Here is an 18,463-nt window from a genome sequence, read left to right as displayed (position 1 = left end):
GATACGGGCGGGGGAAGGCTACATACATTGGCCGGACAGGGTGCCGGCGTGTTCGGCTTACGCACCCAGGGACATTTCAGTCCCCGAGTTGAGCCTTTAGTCAGCCCAGGAGGGTCAACCCGCGGGCCCTGACTGACGCAAAAATACCGCTTCTGAGCAGGGACTGAAGTACCCAGCCCATGGCACGGCTCCTTTTCCCTGGTGGACTGAGGGAGGAGAGTGCTCTCACCCCCAGTGATATCCTCGATAATGTCAACCAACGAGGTACCAAAAAGCCTCCCACCCCTGAAGGGTAAATCAGCCAGGGCATTTTAAGATGCTAGGTAAGCAGACCTGCAATTCAGCCAAATCAGGCGGCGCAAAACCACCGCCGAAACAGAGGCTCTGGACATCAAGGATGCCCCGTGTGGCATCACAGACATATAGAAGGCCCTGGACCAACTGGTCGACCAGTCTAATAATTTAGGGAGGGAGCTGGTGCTCCTCCACAGTCTGTGCAAAACCTTGCCCATTCAGAGAGTGTCAGAGACACCAAGGTTGCGGCCACAACAGGTCACAATGCATACCCCAGCATGGTAAACCTGGAGCAGTTCAGCGCCCCAGACCTCCTATCAGTAAGGTCCCCCCCCCTTTTTTTTTTACTCTCCTCAAAAAGGGGGAAAACCCCAGGCGCTGAGGAACTAAAAAGACTCCTGCGGCATTTCCCATTCCTTATTAATGAACTAGTCAAAGAAAAAATAAGGAAAAGCTTTTACAGAGCGGTCTGATTTGCACAAAAAAGACCAAGCCCTCAGAGGAAACCTCTGCTGCACAGACAGCATAAGGGAGTTCCATACAGCGCACTGACAAATGCTCTACACATGTCATATGAGTGTGGGAGGAAACCGGATTAACTGGAGAAAACCCACACAGTCATAGGGAGAGAGCATGCAATCTCCAGACAGTTTGTGTTGGAGTGCAGATTTAAACCCGTGACTCTTGCTGCCAGGTAAGGGAGTGAACCACTACACCACCGTCCACGTCTCCAGATAAAACAGAACCAGGGGACCTGAGCCGCAGCCAGGTCCTGATCTGATACAGAGCATTCCCGAGGGGATAGCGGGGGAGCTTTGTACCCCCTCACTACTGACAAAAGTATCTGTGGGAATCCCAGGTGCAGGAGCACCAGCTGCCACCTCAGGCATGTTTGGGGAAGAGACTGACTCCATTTTTCAAAAGCTCCCATGGCCCCATTCAGGCTAGACTGAAAACCCACCCTCTTGCTGCGCTGAACGGGGGGGGGGGGGTCACAGGGGACTCACCATCACAGGAGAAGACTGCACAGCACCGCTGCCCACCCTCAGTACACAGCGTGTGTGAGAGGAGGAAAAAACGTGAGGTAAACTGTGAGGAGACCTGTGCTGCGCGCCGCAGGGACCAGCACTAGAGGCCAAAGAAACACTGAACGCTGCATATAGAGCCTGATGCGGCCACAGGAATATGGTTGACCGCAATAATAACCTGCACCATAGGATAGGAGGACCCCGAACCCCAGAAATGCCCAGCCGCACCAACCCACCCAAGCGGGAGGGACTGTACTTACCCGTCCAAGCGAGGACTCACTGACGCATTCCTGACAGGCCTACAACCGCAATGGAGGTAGCTGTCGGCCCGATCCACTGTGAGTGAGACAACACCACAGCTCAGTCATGTGTGGACCTCGGAGCAAAGCTCACCGGCCACCCCAGGAGTCATGGGGTATGTCGTGGCAGACCCAGCCTCTTTTGCAAAGGCGTGCTCACGCTCGCTGGCTGGACTGAGTAGACTACCAGGATCTATATATCCAGCCTGTCTCTCAGTCCGACAGTTGATAGAAGATTCTTTCAAGAAAAAATAAAATAAAAATACAAATTTTCCTCAGGGGGCTGGGCCCAAAGGGAGCCATACGTCCTTCTCCTTTGCTAGGCAGAACGTAACAGAGGCTGCATACTGCAGGGAGGAGGGTTATGTCCGGAGGGACCGCCCCCTGGACGGGGCTGTTCAACTCCGTTAAAGTAACATGTATTTAATTATCCAACATGTTTCTGCCTGGGAACATAACCCACTTGTCAAGATTTAAGGAGCGGTGTCCGTCCATGGACGATAAGAGAAACTGCGATTTTAAAAAATGAGAACTTTTTTTTCAAGCAGTTTTCCTATGGGAAACACTGCGAGGGAGCATACACATGGCCGGTTTTCCCGACCAAAGTTCTCCTGGCAGTTTTCCTGTCGGGAAAACCAGCCGTGTGTACAGGGGAAAAGAGACTGAGCCGGTTCTCGGTTTTCCCGGCGGTCTTTTGACCATCAGGAAAACCGATCGAGTGTACAAAACAAAAAAAACAAACTACCACAGCACACTGATAGTCCCAATTTCCAATCTCAGCTATAATGGACTGATAGCAAAAAAGGTGTCCCAGCAAGCCAAAAGGGTAATCATAAGGAATGATTCAGGGATTCTGCAGCTTTCTTTATAGATTCAGTCTGATCCAATTGAGACTCAAAAACAAGAAAATAGGAGCGTGGGATCCTATTTAGAACCAAAGTAGCATTTATTAATACAATAATATAAATGTGCTTATATTGTATTAATATAGAACAGAGACTGAAAGATGTAGCATCAACCAGGCTGTATGCAGCAGCGCCGGATGTAGAGCCTGCCAAAAGACTGAACGGTGATGGTGGACACCAGTAATGGCAGACAGTGTTGGTTACACAGAGCGGGTCCTCTGTAGCCGCTTTTGGGATTGTGAACTGCTGCTGTATACAGCCTGGTTGATGCTACATTTCGATATGCATTTGTACTACATAGATGTTAATAAATCTAAAAGGGGATTGCACAATTAGACTGCAGCACATTTTTCCAGCCACAGAGTGTCTCATGGGCTTATTTATGGCTGAGAGCCAATACCACTCTTGGCTGAACGCTGCGGCTTGCATTTTACATTTCATGTGTTAAATAATGCATCGAGAGAGCACCATGATTGGGGAAGGACAGTCACAAGACTTTCATAGGTCATATGACTAGGCTCTTCTTTCTTTTTTTAATGCATTCCTTTAACTAGCACTCTGAGTGTTTTAGAGACCTGTAGCAAGAGAATACAATGGCCCAACACGGAAATTTAGCATCCAGATGGTGCGATTTCCCCCCCTAAAATGTTTGCCTTACTGTAATTAATGTCCATATGAAAGGCTTGCAAATTTTTCTATAGAGTGTGGCTGACCAATAGCTTATGTCAGAAAGTCTTTGGTGTAATTACAACCCAACCTATCCAAGCAGTACACGCAAGCCAATTAAACTACTCATTTACCCCAGCTATTATGACTAAAATTCTTAACCATTTGAGTACCCAAGCCTTTTTCTCCCCAAGTTCCAAAGCCTTGCTTTTTTTAAGTGTTATATACATTATATCTCTTAGCATTTTGCAGTGCATCCTAACTTATTTTACATATTTTTTTCTGAGACAGATAAGGATTTTCTTGGTAGCAAATTTAGATACACATACTTTTATTTCTGGCATTTATTGTAAATAAATAGTAAAGAAGAGCATCAGAAGCCAAAGAGCTGATAATTTCAGGAAAAAAACGCTAGTTCCGGCCTGAAAACCTTCTGGGACCCACTACTTCCAGGTGCTGTTTAAATTGGTAAAGGGATGAATAGCTGCTGTCCCAGCGTTTTAAAATGACACCTGGGACTCAAAACGATTGAATATGTAAAAACTATTTTTTGAAAAATCAATATTAAATTGCGTGCTTAGGGCCTAGTCTGTGGCTGCTGCCTTACCCCAAATTCCCCACCACAGATAGAGAATATAAATGAAATGTATAGAAAGAGGTATGGGTGGGGCTGCCTGATATTAGTATACAAAAAGAGTGCTCGTGCCATGCAAGTGATAAACATGATAAAACAGAACATCAAATGTAAAAGTGATTCTATGCATAAAACATATGTAAATTCATAAATTAAAAAAGGGGTGTGACAATAATAACAAAATCACAGGTCTTAAATCCATCCAACACAGTTAATAAAGTGCAACGTGTCCTGTAAATAAAAAAAATCATATGTGCAAAGTGTAAAAATAAAATAAATAGTATAAAAAAAAAGCAAAGCCAAAAAGTAATATTTGGACACTGTCCATCATGTTCCAGTGTCTGTTATCCCTACAGGGTGCAATCATCTGGTGAATGAAGACTCAAAAAGGGGGGAGCACAAGTGTTGTTCACCTATCCACCAGCTGAATATTGTTGGCAGAATTTTAAAGCACAAGCGACTTTAGAATTGGGACAGTTCATATGGACAATTATATGGCCCACTGTATTCAGGGCCGGATTCCAGACAAGGCCACCGAGGCCAGGCCTTGGGGCGGCAGTGGGTGAAAGGGCGGCTCCTCGCCCTCACCACCCTCACCACCACTGCCACTCATGTCATCCAATGCCCCCCAACCATTACCCTTGCCACTGATCCTATTCCCCCACCACCTCTGCCACTCATCCCATTCAATCCCCTCAACCACAACCCTTGCCACTCATCCCATCCCCCCATCACCGCTGCCACTCATCCCATCCCCACCCAAACACCACTGCTGCAAATCACGAGTAATTTTCATTTTTTTTTGGTGGGGGGGGGCTTAATATACATTTTTTTACCTAATTTCTATCACCATGGGGGGGGGGGGGGGGTTTGAAGGACCCTGCCTTGGGGCGGCAAAGGGAGTAAATCCGGGCCTGACTGTATTGCTGTTTTTTTTTACAGATGTGTTGTAAAGTCACATATACCTTGTCATGTGGTTGGTTGCTTGAGGAGATATGTGCAGATTTTTTTTAGCACCTAGCATCTCTTAAAAAGGGACAGGGTCTTATTACTTTTTGACTTTGCTTCTTTTTTAAACCATTTTATTTTTACACGTTGCCTCATAGTGCAATTTTCATTTACAGAACACTTTGAATTTTATTAACCATTCATTTATGAATTTACATGTGTTTTATCCACAGAATTACTTTTACATTTTGTTCCGATTTATTGTATGTGTTCTGATTTATCAAGTTTATCACTTAGCACATTTTTTAAAGTGGTAGAGCATGCTTATTACATACCAATATTACCACCCATACTTCTTTCTATCCATTTAATTTTTAGAAAAACATTTAGGGTTCGTTAACACCTGCTGGTGTGCTAGGAGTAAACAGTGCCAAAGCAGCAATCCCACACATCATACATTTACGCAAGTGGCATTTCAATAACGTCTATTCCCATAGTGGCATTGCAATGTGGTAGTTTGCACCTCAAACCGCTGTATTGGAAAATAAGTACTGCTTGCAGTACATTTTTCAGCACATATCATTGCAACTCAGTGGTGTGAACTGTCTAATGCGTTGGGGATTGTACTGGGCAAGGTTCTAAATTAGTATTTGTACAGTCTCAGCCATAAAAGGTGACAAAACGATAACATTTTACTTTCTTGGGAAAATTGTTGAAAAACTGATTATTATAATTTAGTCATGCAGCACCAGAATTAGGGTAGCTTTAAACTCAATTTTGGGGTAATTTACCTGGTTAATACAAATTCAGCCAACAATTTTATAAGAGTAATGTCACCTGTTTGTGGTGAACTGACCATTGAGCGACAAATGATATATGAACAATTAATAAGCTACAAAAACCTTCTTTTCTACCATCCCCTCTAACATCTAACACAGTCACATGCAGCAATGGCTAGAAAAGAATAGTCAAACAAATTATACATTTTCACCAAGATATTTCTTAAATTAGAAAGTTGCTTGCAGGAAGTATTGTAAACTTACATGACAATGACGTTGGCTGTGCTTGAGTGCTCCCTCAACAACTCATTTAATCGGATCTGGCGGTGTGTCTATTGCAGAGCAGAAAAAGTTAGGATGATAAATATGTAAACGTGTTAGTTGGTTAGACAGTTTCTTAAACACTGCTTTGTACTAAACAAGCAGACAGCTGTTTAATACACTGTCACTGTGATGAGGACCCCTATTCAAAGTGACGCTTTAACTGGGACGCAATTCCAAATGGTACTGTCCCCTTCATCTAAATGGCACAGAGATATTACTCCCTACTCCAAATGCAGCAGCTTCCAACTAAAGCCACTTTACTATTGTATACAACTTATTGACAATTTACTATAACATACTCATTTTATTTAGCAATATTGTCCTATTAATCGGTATACTAAAAATAGATTTCTTCAGAAAGCATGTTCACAAAGGCAAGGCTTTTTTATTTAATCTTTTTTGTGAGTGTGCGTTTTGGCACTTATACTACAAAAAAAAAAAAAAGTTAACAGTATTCCAACATAATTTTAAGAAATCTAAAAAATAAACTACCACTTAAAACAATAAATAGAAACATTTTAATTAACCGTTAAAACAATGCATTGACGTTTGTTAACCAAGCACTGATGCCAAGACATCTGTTACTGAATTTCAGTGCAAAAAGAAGCTGCATCGAGTAATGGATGTTCAAAGTGACAGGACATGGCATCATCATACACAAAAGTAAGGAACATAAATAGTATTTCTCAAAATGTCCTTTAGAAAAATAATAAAACCAGCCATTGGGTTTATGGTTAATATATACCTTTGTTTTGTACAGCTCAAGCTCATTATCTGTTATTCTCCATGGTTCTTCTTCTTTCATTTTGTCAGCTACATCTTGTTCTTTTTCATCTTCGTGCAGTCTAAATGGTTCAATCATCTCCTCAAAGGCCGCAACACTGAAAATCAAAAGGTAAAGACATTATAATATTATATAATATATATATATATATATATATATATATATATATATATATATATATATATATATATATATATATATATAAACAAAACCCATAATAAAATATCATTGCCCAGTCCGATTGCACAGAAAAGTCATGCTCCTCAAGGTCATCTACAACACAAGCTTTTTTGGTTTTGTATAAAAAAAAAGCCACTACTTTACCATGGACACAATATTACCGCCGACTTGGAAGAAAAGCAAATCATTTTGTTTAATTAAACATGATCAGACAAATAACTAATTCAATGTGTTGGCGTCCCTGGGAAACAAGATTATTCCCTTACAGATTTGTATAATATGACAAATCCAGTTGATGCATATGAAATGAAACAAGCGGCAGAATACGATTTTAAGGGGATGATGGGCTCAAACACTTGGCAAATCTTGGATTTGCCACCAGTGATCCTGACAAAGCAAGGTCTGGCAATAAACACAGCCCATAAACATGACTTGAAACAATTAAATTAGTTAGTAGGTTCCTTGTGTGTTTTAGGTAATAAATGAAAGGTGTCACGCACAGCTTTGAAGTTGCTTTTCTAAAGAGCATAATTATGGCTAACAAGATTACAGGATAAATTGAAGTCTCTTTTAGAAGGTTTCTCTAAAACCTCTTTTGTCTGACCATAAAGGCATCACATGAAATATACAGCGGATAACTGACGTAACAACAATCTTAACTGAGAAAATTACCTCTGCTGTCATGCCCTCTGTTAATAAATATTTCAGCAATCTGCAAAATACTCAGTACCATCTGCTCTTGCAGTGACATTGTACTCCTCAACATATGTGCCTATGATATCTTTGCACAGTGTAAGTTATACACGCTATCAAAAGAGCCATAAAGTACAATTGTAAACTGATCTCATTGCAGGCTATACCATTCAAATATTTTATCTGATTATTTAAAGGGGTTGTAAAAGTAAAAAAAAAAAAAAAAAAAAAAAAAGATTCCCTAAATAGCTTCCTTTACCTTAGTGCAGTCCTCCTTCACTTACCTCATCCTTCGATTTTGCTTTTAAATGTCCTTATTTCTTCTGAGAAATCCTCACTTCTTGTTCTTCTGTCTGTAACTCCACACAGTAATGCAAGGCTTTCTCCCTGGTGTGGAGAAAGCCTCTTGAGGGGGAAGGGGGCAAACAGGAGTGTCAGGATGCCCACTAACACACAGCTCCTTTCTCTATCTGCAAAGTAGAGTGTGTCCTGACACTCCTGCTCGCCCCCTCCCCCCTCAAGAGGCTTTCTCCACACCAGGGAGAAAGCCTTGCATTACTGTGTGGAGTTACAGACAGAAGAACAGGAAGTGAGGATTTCTCAGAAGAAATAAGGACATTTAAAAGCAAAATCGAAGGATGAGGTAAGTGAAGGAGGACTGCACTAAGATAAAGGAAGCTATTTAGGAAAAAAAATTACCTTTACAACCCCTTTAAGGTTAGGCTGTCTAAGCATTTTATAGACCTGGCAGCCTTAAAGCGGTGTTCCGCCCAAAATAAAAAATATATATATTTTTTTAAAAACTAGCAGCTACATATACTGCAGCTGCTGGCTTTTAATAAATGGACACTTACCTGTCCTGGAGTCCAGCGATGTCGGCACCCGCAGCTGCCGCCACCATTGCGAGTAGGGGTACCTGACAGTGTAGCCTTTTGGCTTCACACCAGAAATCCTAATGCGCACGCGCGAGGCCTTCTCCTCTCTCCTACTAGCCCCGGAGGAGGGAGCCCTGCGCTGGCGTTGTGGGTCGCGGCCCGGATTTCCGGAAGTGGGAAAGGATACCTTGTCCCCCCTACTCCCAAAAGGTGCCAATTGTGGCACCGGAGGGGGGGAGGAATCCAATGAGCGGAAGTTCCAGTTTTGGGTGGAACTCTGCTTTAAGATTGGTATGCATGGCTGACAACGTCATAAAGAGTTAGAGGAATTATTTTTCAAGGATGTTTGCGTACCCTGTGCTCTAAAGATCTCCCTTTATGGTTTTTGCATTTGTCCCCCCGATGCCCCATTGTGCATGTACATAATTACAAGGCTGGCTGCATGAACCATGAAGAGACAAGGGGCCCTCTTACAACATCAGAAGAAGATCGTGGCATGGGACTGGGTGTGTAGTGGCAGATCCCTAAAGAACACAGAACAGATTGCTAGATTTTGTAGGGGTAAATCCTCTATGTTCTACTTGAAAAACTGCATTGCACTTCCTGTGCTTTCAGGGTTGCAAGTCTGCAGTGTCAAATCTAAGGCACTGTGTGCTTTGGAGATTTCACAGATTCATCTAGCAACACTATATAACCATAGCAAGAACTGGTGACATATTATTATTAGGATAAATATTTGACCATTACACCGGCACTTTTCCACCCTAGGCTCAATGCATTGTCATCATGGACAGGCAAAGTGAATTTCCGAACATTCTTAGGATTATTGTGCGAGAATTATGCAATTAAAAGTAATAAGGCAGATTCAGCAACATTCCAAAAGTAAAAAAGAGAAAGTTAATGCTGTGTGTGCTTTGCATGACAATTAAATATTTCATCAGGTTTCAAAGTGATGAAATATTGTCTAGTGGCTATACTACACCAAACAGTCTAAGGCCTCTTTTCAGACATGCGGACCATTTGGCCGCTTTTTCATCCATTAATCCCTATGAGATCGCAGGTGTCAGCGGATCTAATCGGTGTCCGCAATCCTCCGATTCTGCAGACGGAGGAAAATCCTATTTTTCCATCCGTCTGCAGAGCGAATCGAGTGAACATATTTTTCCATCCGTCTGCAGAGCGAATCGAGTGAACACGGACAGATGGTCCGTGTTCATCTGATCCACCCATAGGGGAGAGCGGCAATCTGACAGGGCGGCCCCTGCACAGTGTACAGGGACCACCCTGTCATCCGCCGGCTCAGCGGGGATCAACGGTGTGATCCCCGCTGAGCAAGCTGATGTTCACGGGGCGGATCATCACGGGATCCGCCCATGTGAAAGGACCCTTAAGGAGAAAAAAAAAAAAAGAAATAACAAAGTAGGTTATCACAATGTAGTTATAGAAATAAAAGAGCTAACATACGCTTCTTTCTTTGGCTTTGTGTTGATATCACCAAGGACCATAATATCGGAGAAGTCAATCCTGAACTTGCTAAGCAACGTTGCCATCCTGAAAACACCAATATCAGAAATAAGAGAAAATAACGACAAAGACAAACTTTCAGATGATGCAAAGAATTTATCATTGTTCATAAGTTTAGCATAGCTCATCTAAATCCATACACAGTACTGACTATTCAATTTAAATCCACATATTCATTAAAAATACCTACAATAACGTGAATGCACGGAAAATCACTACACGGATGCAGGAGAAAAAACGATTAATGTTTCAAATGTCTCTCTATAGCAGATGAGTATTCAGTAAGGTTTAAAAAAAAAAAAAAAAAAAAAAGTGCGGGGGGGGTTTAAGGGGTGGGCGAGAGAGAGCGAGCCACTGTAGTATACAAGAAGATATGGGTAAAAAAATTAAATTAGGAAAGGTATGTATTGCACTCACATACACAAAAATGTAAACAGCATGTTAATATGTACAATGATGTTGGTGGGGGAGAGAGAGCGAGCCACTGTAGTATACAAGAAGATATGGGTAAAAAAATAAAATTAGAAAGGCATGTATTGCACTCACATACACAAAAATGTAAACAGCATGTTAATATGTACAATGATGTTGGCTGGCAGAGGTTTCTGGAGTCCTCCAATGGACATGGAACAATAAAGAAATTGAAAAGAAGAAAACGTTGTCTAACCATAGAAAATGGTGAAAGTAGTAGTAGAATGAGTTTGTACCTGACAAGGTCTTCACAGTAGAGATGCTATACACTCAGTTTATGTGAGTGCAGTACCTACTCTTTCACCATTTTCTATGCGTTCCTTCACTACTTACTACGCTTAGACAACGATTTCTTATTTTCCTCTTCTGTATTGTTCCATGCCCTTTACAAGATTCCAGAAGCCTCTGCCAGTCGACATCGTTCTACATATCGATATGCTGTGTTCATCTTTGTGTATGTGCGAGTGCAAAACCTTCCTTTCTGAATTTTTTTTTACCTGTATCTTCATGTATACTACGCTTAGTAAGTGGCGCTCACTCTCTGCCTCATTTTTTGCCTTCCATATATTGGCGAGAAGACTCCAGAGCTTGCACGAAGGAGAGACTGATGACACTGTGGAAGTGTGTTGTTTTCCAAACAAATAAACGTAATTTTCACGAGCACTTGTTTTTGCCACCTTTCCCCAATCTCTGGTAGAGGAGCATTGTACTCGTTTTTTCTCCGTTTTGTGCTGGGCTACAGTCTACATACAATACCCCTCCTAGGGTCTGTGTATTGCATTTTCATTTGCATTTACAAGCATACATTAAAAAAATGTAAAGCAAAAATATAACATGATAGAGCCTTGGTTTTAATAGAAACCCTTCCATTTAAATACATCACACATTGTCATTTATCTAATTGTTCTTGTAAATATAGAACAGGAAAAGCTTTCATTTTTTTGGATGCTAAATTGAAAATAAATGTGTGCTGCCCTTTGGATGTCAGTTTTATGGTATACATTATTTGCCCTATTGTTGATTAAGTCATAATTTAGTCATCTTTCTTTTCTTCAAAAGATCTTTTGGTGATAAAAGGATTTTTTTTTTTTTTTGCTTTAAGCTCTTAGTAAGACGCCACTTTGAACAGCAGCTTTTCCCACACTTCTCAAACAGAAATAATGATTTAATGGTTTATAAATACTGAAAGTGATAAAGGGACAAATTGGATTACATTAGTCTAGCTTAAACTTGGCTCCTGAGAAGTTTATATCTTAGGGCAGAGATGGTTGTGAAACTGTGCAAAGCTAAGGCCAGCTCACAACATAGACTGGACTGGGAGAGAGGTGATTTTTTCAGCATACTACACACTACTGGATGGTGATATTCCATGCCGAAATCCCATTCCTGAGCACCAGTGGGACAATATATATATATCTTCCTTTTTTGCTTAGAGCAGCACTACAAGTATAAGCAGGCCACTGTTACATTCACTGGTGGTGGGTCTTCACATATTTTGGAATAACATTGGAGTAACACAGGATACCATCTTTCTTGCGGGAATATTTCCCATATGAAATTCATTCACCTTTATTGGACACTATTTTTGTTATAATTATTTTTGAATCATTTTGGCAACATGTGACTTTTTTCAGCGCTACACATTTTTTATCCACATTTGTTTATTGCTTTGTATCTAGCTTTTGTGTTTAGCAGCAGAATCTTTCACTAGTTTATATTAATGTTAATTTATTTTCCTTTATTCACCTAGCGCAATTTTTTCCTTCCTTTTACCCAGTATAGTGACTATGCACGTGTCTTCCTTTGACATATACTGTATACTGAAGCCTATACAAAATCATCCAGCATTTTAAATAATGCCAAGTGCTATGAACAGAATATTATGTGACTGCAATACATACAAGTAGCTGACTGGACATGTCAAAGATAGACCGATAAGATATTTTTTATAGAACTTTTTTTTAAAGCTCAGCTTTGGCAAACAAACAAAATTTTTCCTTGTTGCCACTAGCAACTTAAATAATCTGTCACGTGGAGGAACCCACACACCAATCAAAATGCGGGACTGGCAGAACTTGGATCAGTGTATGGCTGGGTTTAGGTAGTAAAGGTTGATAGAGAATTATTATTATACAAGATTTATATAGCACCAAAAGTTTATGCAACGCTTTACAATGTAGAGGGGGACAGCACAATTACAGTACAGTTCTATACAGAAGGGACAGGAGGGCCCAGCTCGTAGAGCTTAAATTAAAGCTTAAATTCTAAAGAGGAGGGGGTGGTGGTGCAAAAGGTAATAGCTGCGGGGGAATGATTTGATGGGGGTGGCTCAGGGACAGTTCTTCGGTGGGTGTGGCATAGGCTTCCCTGAATAAATACGTTTTCAGGGATCTCCTAAAGGTGGACAGATTAGGGGCCAAATCGGACATACCGGGGAAGGGAGTTCCAGAGGATGGGAAAGGCTCTAGAGAAGTCCTGAAGGCGAGCGTGGGAGGAGGTAACAAGAGAGAGTTTGAGAGCAGGAGGTACTGGGAGGAGTGGAGGGGACGGTTTTAGCGATATCTGCAGATGAGGTTGGTGATGTAGCTGGGGTCAACGTGCATGGCCTTGTATGGGTATTAAATCTTTCTTTCAAAGATCGGAAGGTGGTACACAATCAAAATAACTTTTTTCCATTGTTATACTTTAATAGTGCCATTTAAAAAAAAAAAAGAAACAAAAAACATTGCAGCAGATTGATTAAAAGAGAATAAAAAAAAACATAGTTGAAGTCAAAGGTGGCATGTACAGCATTAGTACTATAAAGCCAAATGCAATTGAAAGCGATAGAAATAAAAATAAAAAACACATACGCTCTGCGGTCATGGTCTATCCTGTTTATTTTTCCACCAATAAAAACTCGGATCTTGCAATTACTCCACTTCTTTTTTGTAGTCAACAGATAGGGTATCAGCAATGTAAGACCTGAGCAAAATAAGAAAGGATTAGGTTGGGATGTCATTAATACAAAACAAATGGAACATATGTAAACATGTGATCTCATCCTAGACAGCAGCTGGTGCTCTTCAGTCAACCCCAACAAATACACACAATATCTGGTATAATGTACATGACATTCCTCTGGTCACTCTTCTAACCAAAACAGTCCCAAACAACCAAAGGGCAGCACAGATTTGCACCCCTCAGAAAAGGTTCAGCAACAAATCAACTGCAAAACACAGCTGACTCTTTCCCCAGGGAGTAACAATGGGAATGAGGTCAAAGTGTGCATCAGATGAAACTGAATAGGAATCAAACAGTGAACAGGAACAGTGATCTGATCAGCTGGAGAGTCTCTAAACATTTGTTCTCAAGCCAAGGTCTACAGAACCTGCTGTGTATTACTGCCGGAGAGAGTGGCCCAAGCTCACCAGCTGCCCCCAGCACTGTTTTCAATGGCAAGCAATTTCTGAAAGAGCTACATCATGCACATCCCATTATAAGCTGCCCCCTGCCTACAGGACACTTCCCGAGTTATCAGGGCCATTAGCCATATTAAATCTGAAACTATTACACGTTATGAAGGACACAAGTTCAGCAAATAAAGGCAGAACTTATGTTCTTCATGGCAAATTCTTATAATTATTGAGGCCTCTGCAGTGTATGATTTTTTTTTTCTTTTTCATGAAAATTTACAAAATTACAAATCAATCCTTAGATCCCCAGCTACTTAATATTTCCCATTCACCCTTGACATCATGCATACACTTGCAGGTAAGTTAAAGCACAAGTTAAAATTGTGCATTCATTCTGTTACAACCTTTTAACCTCCTATCCCATGTAATTATATTTGTTCTTTGATGCGGTCTTTTGTTTGCCAGGGGGGTCATCTCAGCACAAAAACACGTATATTTGGCAAAAAGAAAAATGATGCACTTTTAGTTCCCAAGATTATACAGAACAATAGCTTGGCTGAGAGCATATCGGACTACTATGTCATGTTTATAGATAGTTTTAGTCTTGCTCAGAAGATCAGTAATTATCACACACCTTTCCAATAAAGGGTGCTCTGCTGTAGGTACCCGATGTCTGAATTTTGAACACGCTGCAATACCCCATAATTTGGATTATTACAAAAATCTTTATCTATATCACATCAGAAGGGTGCTATAAAACCCTAGTGAAATGATAAAGGTGATCTACAAAATTAACATGGTAATGGAAAAAATGTATGCATCATGCTTTTGTGAACTGATGTCAACGATGCAAGACACAATTGCAACACATTAAGGGCCAGTTCACACCACATCCAGTCCAGTGTGTTTTTCTGCATCAAAAACTCATGGAAAGTAGGTTATATGGTTTTCAATTACATAGTTCACACCAGTGCTTGCAGTTCCAGCGCGTTCCAGTAAGAAAAGTAGAACATGTCCTTATTCAAGGTCAACAAAAAAGAGGGGGGGGGGGGAATGCACCTAACTGCACCAAAAACGTGTCAAAAGCACACTGGAAAGCAACAAAAACTTGCATGCAGAAAAGCACCTGGAACGCATCCGGACTGCGTTTCTATGGTGTGAACTGGACAAAAGTGCTAGTTCACACCAGATGCCGTTCCGTGCACTTTTTACTGCACTAAAAATGCATGCAGTGTTTTCCATGTATTCCAATGGCTCTAGTTCAAGTGCAGTCATTTTCCAGTAGAGTGTGCTGCATTTGTTCTGCACAGAACTGTACTGGAACCTAGCAAATTGTATCAAAAACACATTTAAACTGCACTGGAACTGTGTGTGATGTGAACTGTAAGCAAAAACTGATCTGGAACGTATGAGTGCATTTTTGTGGTGTGAACTGGCCCTAAAAATGCATGCAGTGCAATTTCCATGTATTCCAATGGCTCTAGTTCACACCAGTGCAGTCAGTTTCTGGTGCAGAAACTGACTGGAAATTGACTGGAACTGACTGCACTGCTGTGAACTAGAACCATTGGAATACATGGAAAACAAAGTGCATGCATTTTTAGTGCATAAAAAAAGCGCACTGAACTGCCAAGTCCCGGGTGTAAAAAAAAAATCTAATTGCTTACAGGAATGCAATGCAAATATACAGCTGTTCTATTATTGGTCCTTTAGCCTAGAATTGTGAAAAAACATCTTATTTGACCCTTCATATAGCTACCTCCATCGTCAAAGAGCCACCACACATCAATGGTGTTTTTGCCTTGCTTTCTCTGGAACTGTAAGCTGGCGTCCAGAAGTTTTTGGTCTGCAGAATTCAGTGCTACACCTTGTCCTTTGGAACCTGTGAAGACAGGACACAAAGATAAAATAACACACACAGCATCAGTTTTTGTTTTATTTATTTTTAACCGCAAAAGAAGAAAAGAGAAGGAAGTAGTAAGTGAATTTTCTGTCTCGTAAAACAGCCAAGATTACTTCTCTTTTTCTTCTACAGGATCTCCTTGATCCAATCTTCCAGTCACAACTTTAATACCAAAGCAAGCTATGTCGACATAATGATTCGTGTACTTGTTCGTTGCATTGAAGTATTTTAAAGACAAACTCATCGGCACCTGATGCCAAGAAAATTGGTTGAACTTACAACCCAAGAGTAACAAAACATGTATCACTATGAAAGGACTAGTATCTCCTAAACTTCAAACACTGGGCAAGGCGGCCTCCCAATCTTAATATCCCACCTCCTCTCCCGTCTAATTTTTTGCTTTCAGTGGAGATGTGTTAAGCCAATATATTAGAGAAGTACACAGCTTTTTTTGAAAGCACTCAGAGGATGTCTGGTAATAATCTGGTATATAGGTTGTTCTCTTGGAAGGGAAAAGGTACAAATGAACTAGAGCGCTACCTCTGCGCAAAGACCAAAAAAGGATCCTAGGTACCCTAAGTAGTTTTTTTAAATCCTGAAGGACTAGCAAATCGAATACGGTCTTCAATACTGTCAATAGTATTGGACTTGTCAGTAAAAGCTAAAAAACAAACAAACACAAAAGGGCCTGCATAACAGGGCCATAACCATACTTGCAATCATCCCAACATAACCTACAGCGAAAGAATCCATGTTCCTGTTTTAAATCATTGTTCAAGCAAAGTATATTTATATATATATATTTATATATATTTATATATATATATTTATATATATATATTTTTATATATATATATATTTTTATATATATATATATTTTTATATATATATATATATATATATATATATATATATATATATATATATATATATATATATATATATATATATATATATATATATATATATATATATATATATTTATTTATTTATTTATTTATTTATTTATTTATTTATTTATTTATTTATTTATTTATATATATATATATATATATATATATATATATATATATATATATATATATATATATATATATATATATATATATATATATATATATATATATATTCGGCCTGTTCACAGAAGAACAATATGAGAAAACTTCAAAAAGTGTAATAGGTTAGAATAGATAGTTAAAAAAAAAAAAAAAAGGGAAAACAAAAAGTCAGCTTTTATGCCTCATTACTAACTACTAATTCATGGTTTTCCCCAAGTCCTGGTCATCTGTCCAGATGTCAGTTCTATCCCACAGTGAAAGGTATGTCATTGTCTCAAGAAAAGAAAACCCACAGAAAACACTTAAGAAGAATACAGAAAGGACACAGGAAATAAAGAAAACATTAAGACTAAGAAAGGATGAAGCTAAAACAAAAATGATAATGCCTGCCTTTTTTCAAAAGCGGTTGTGTAGGTGTTTTTCCATCGTCTTCATCATCTGGATATTATTTGAAAACAAAGATGAAAAGCAATGTTATTTGTGTTACGCCAACAAAAAGAACGGTAACCTTAAACTCGTTTCAAACCTTTCCATTGTCAAGCATTTTTAATATGCTTTCATGTGTGTGTGTTAATGTGCGCTTTCATATATTCCCTGCTACTTTGTTAGGTTCTGTTAACCTATGAAATGGTAAATAAAGCTGAGGTTGATAGTGGGTGGAAATGCATGTGTTTATGGGCTGCCATTACCATCATTAGGGCTTACAACATACAGTGATGCAATAAAAATAAAATAAAAAAAAAAGCATGTCAACGTAGGGCACATATTAAAAAACAATTGCAAAGCTGTGCACCATCACCGACACGTTTTAATGCGTGATAAACCGTAAAGGTGTGAACGGGGCCTTAGTCCACCAAACATACAGAATGGTTAGATGTATTACTCTTTGGTTTTGTTTATACTTTGAAAACTGAGATCTTTACATTTGAGTTCCCACAAGGCTTAACTGTCTCAGCTCCTAGGCCCCTTTCAGACTGGGGCGGGAGCCGCGGTGGCGGTATAACGGCGCTAAAAATAGCGGCGCTATACCGCCGGGGTTGCCACGGGAATGAGCCGCTAGCAGTGCGGTATTAACCACCGCTAGCGGCCGATAAAGGGTTAATACCGCGGTTTCCCATTGTTTTCAATGGGAAGGAGGGGTGAAGGAACGGTATACATGCCGCTCCAAAGATGCTGCTGACAGGAAATTTTTTTGTCTCCCGCCAGCGCATCACCTCAGTGTGAAAGCCCTCGGGCTTTCACATTGAGTCTGCAGTGAAGGAGTTTTTCAGGCGGGATAGCAGCGCTATTTTTAGCGCTGAACCGCCTGAAAAACTCCTCAATGTGAAAGGGGCCTTAGGGGGGGGGGGGGGTCTATCTCTGCCTTACCGTGTATTAAAAGAAATACAATGAAAATGACTCGCCCTCTGCTGCAGAAGCAGGTCTGACCCAAAAGGGGCAGGGCTGGTTATACCACACAAAAAAAGGAGGTGAATATTGTTCGATTCAGGCCATGCACTCTGTGTGTGTGTGTCTCTGTTTTGTTTATGATGAGTTTAATTGACCACTCCTAAGACTCTAAAGTGAGTGACGCACTGTAATACAAGATGTACCATTTCCATAAGCATTTACTCTAAATGTTTGCATACACTCATATATGTTTTATTGAACCCCATGTGTTTCCTCTTTGGAGAAACTAGACCAGTAAAAAAAAAAAAAAAAAA

General features: G+C 40.2%; 1 protein-coding gene across 2 annotated transcripts in view; it reads right to left on the bottom strand.

Moving 5' to 3' along the window:
* SLC12A2 (solute carrier family 12 member 2) overlaps window positions 1–18,463 on the bottom strand; it is a 151,994-nt gene that overhangs the window by 3,433 nt on the left and 130,098 nt on the right. The window contains exons 22-27 of one of the 2 annotated variants that reach the window (XM_040344823.1): window positions 17,151–17,198; window positions 15,559–15,681; window positions 13,257–13,368; window positions 9,874–9,960; window positions 6,623–6,758; window positions 5,818–5,885 (exon numbers count right to left, since the gene is read on the bottom strand). In XM_040344823.1, the coding sequence (XP_040200757.1) occupies window positions 5,818–5,885; window positions 6,623–6,758; window positions 9,874–9,960; window positions 13,257–13,368; window positions 15,559–15,681; window positions 17,151–17,198 (574 nt within the window). The remainder of the gene's footprint in view (window positions 1–5,817; window positions 5,886–6,622; window positions 6,759–9,873; window positions 9,961–13,256; window positions 13,369–15,558; window positions 15,682–17,150; window positions 17,199–18,463) is intronic. The other variant, XM_040344831.1, reaches the window with a different exon arrangement.

This window comes from Rana temporaria, chromosome 1, assembly GCF_905171775.1.
Source record: "Rana temporaria chromosome 1, aRanTem1.1, whole genome shotgun sequence".
Taxonomy (NCBI): Eukaryota; Metazoa; Chordata; class Amphibia; order Anura; family Ranidae; genus Rana; species Rana temporaria.
The sequence above is the reverse complement of the archived record's forward strand: the minus strand, read 5'-3'. Positions and strand labels throughout refer to the sequence as shown.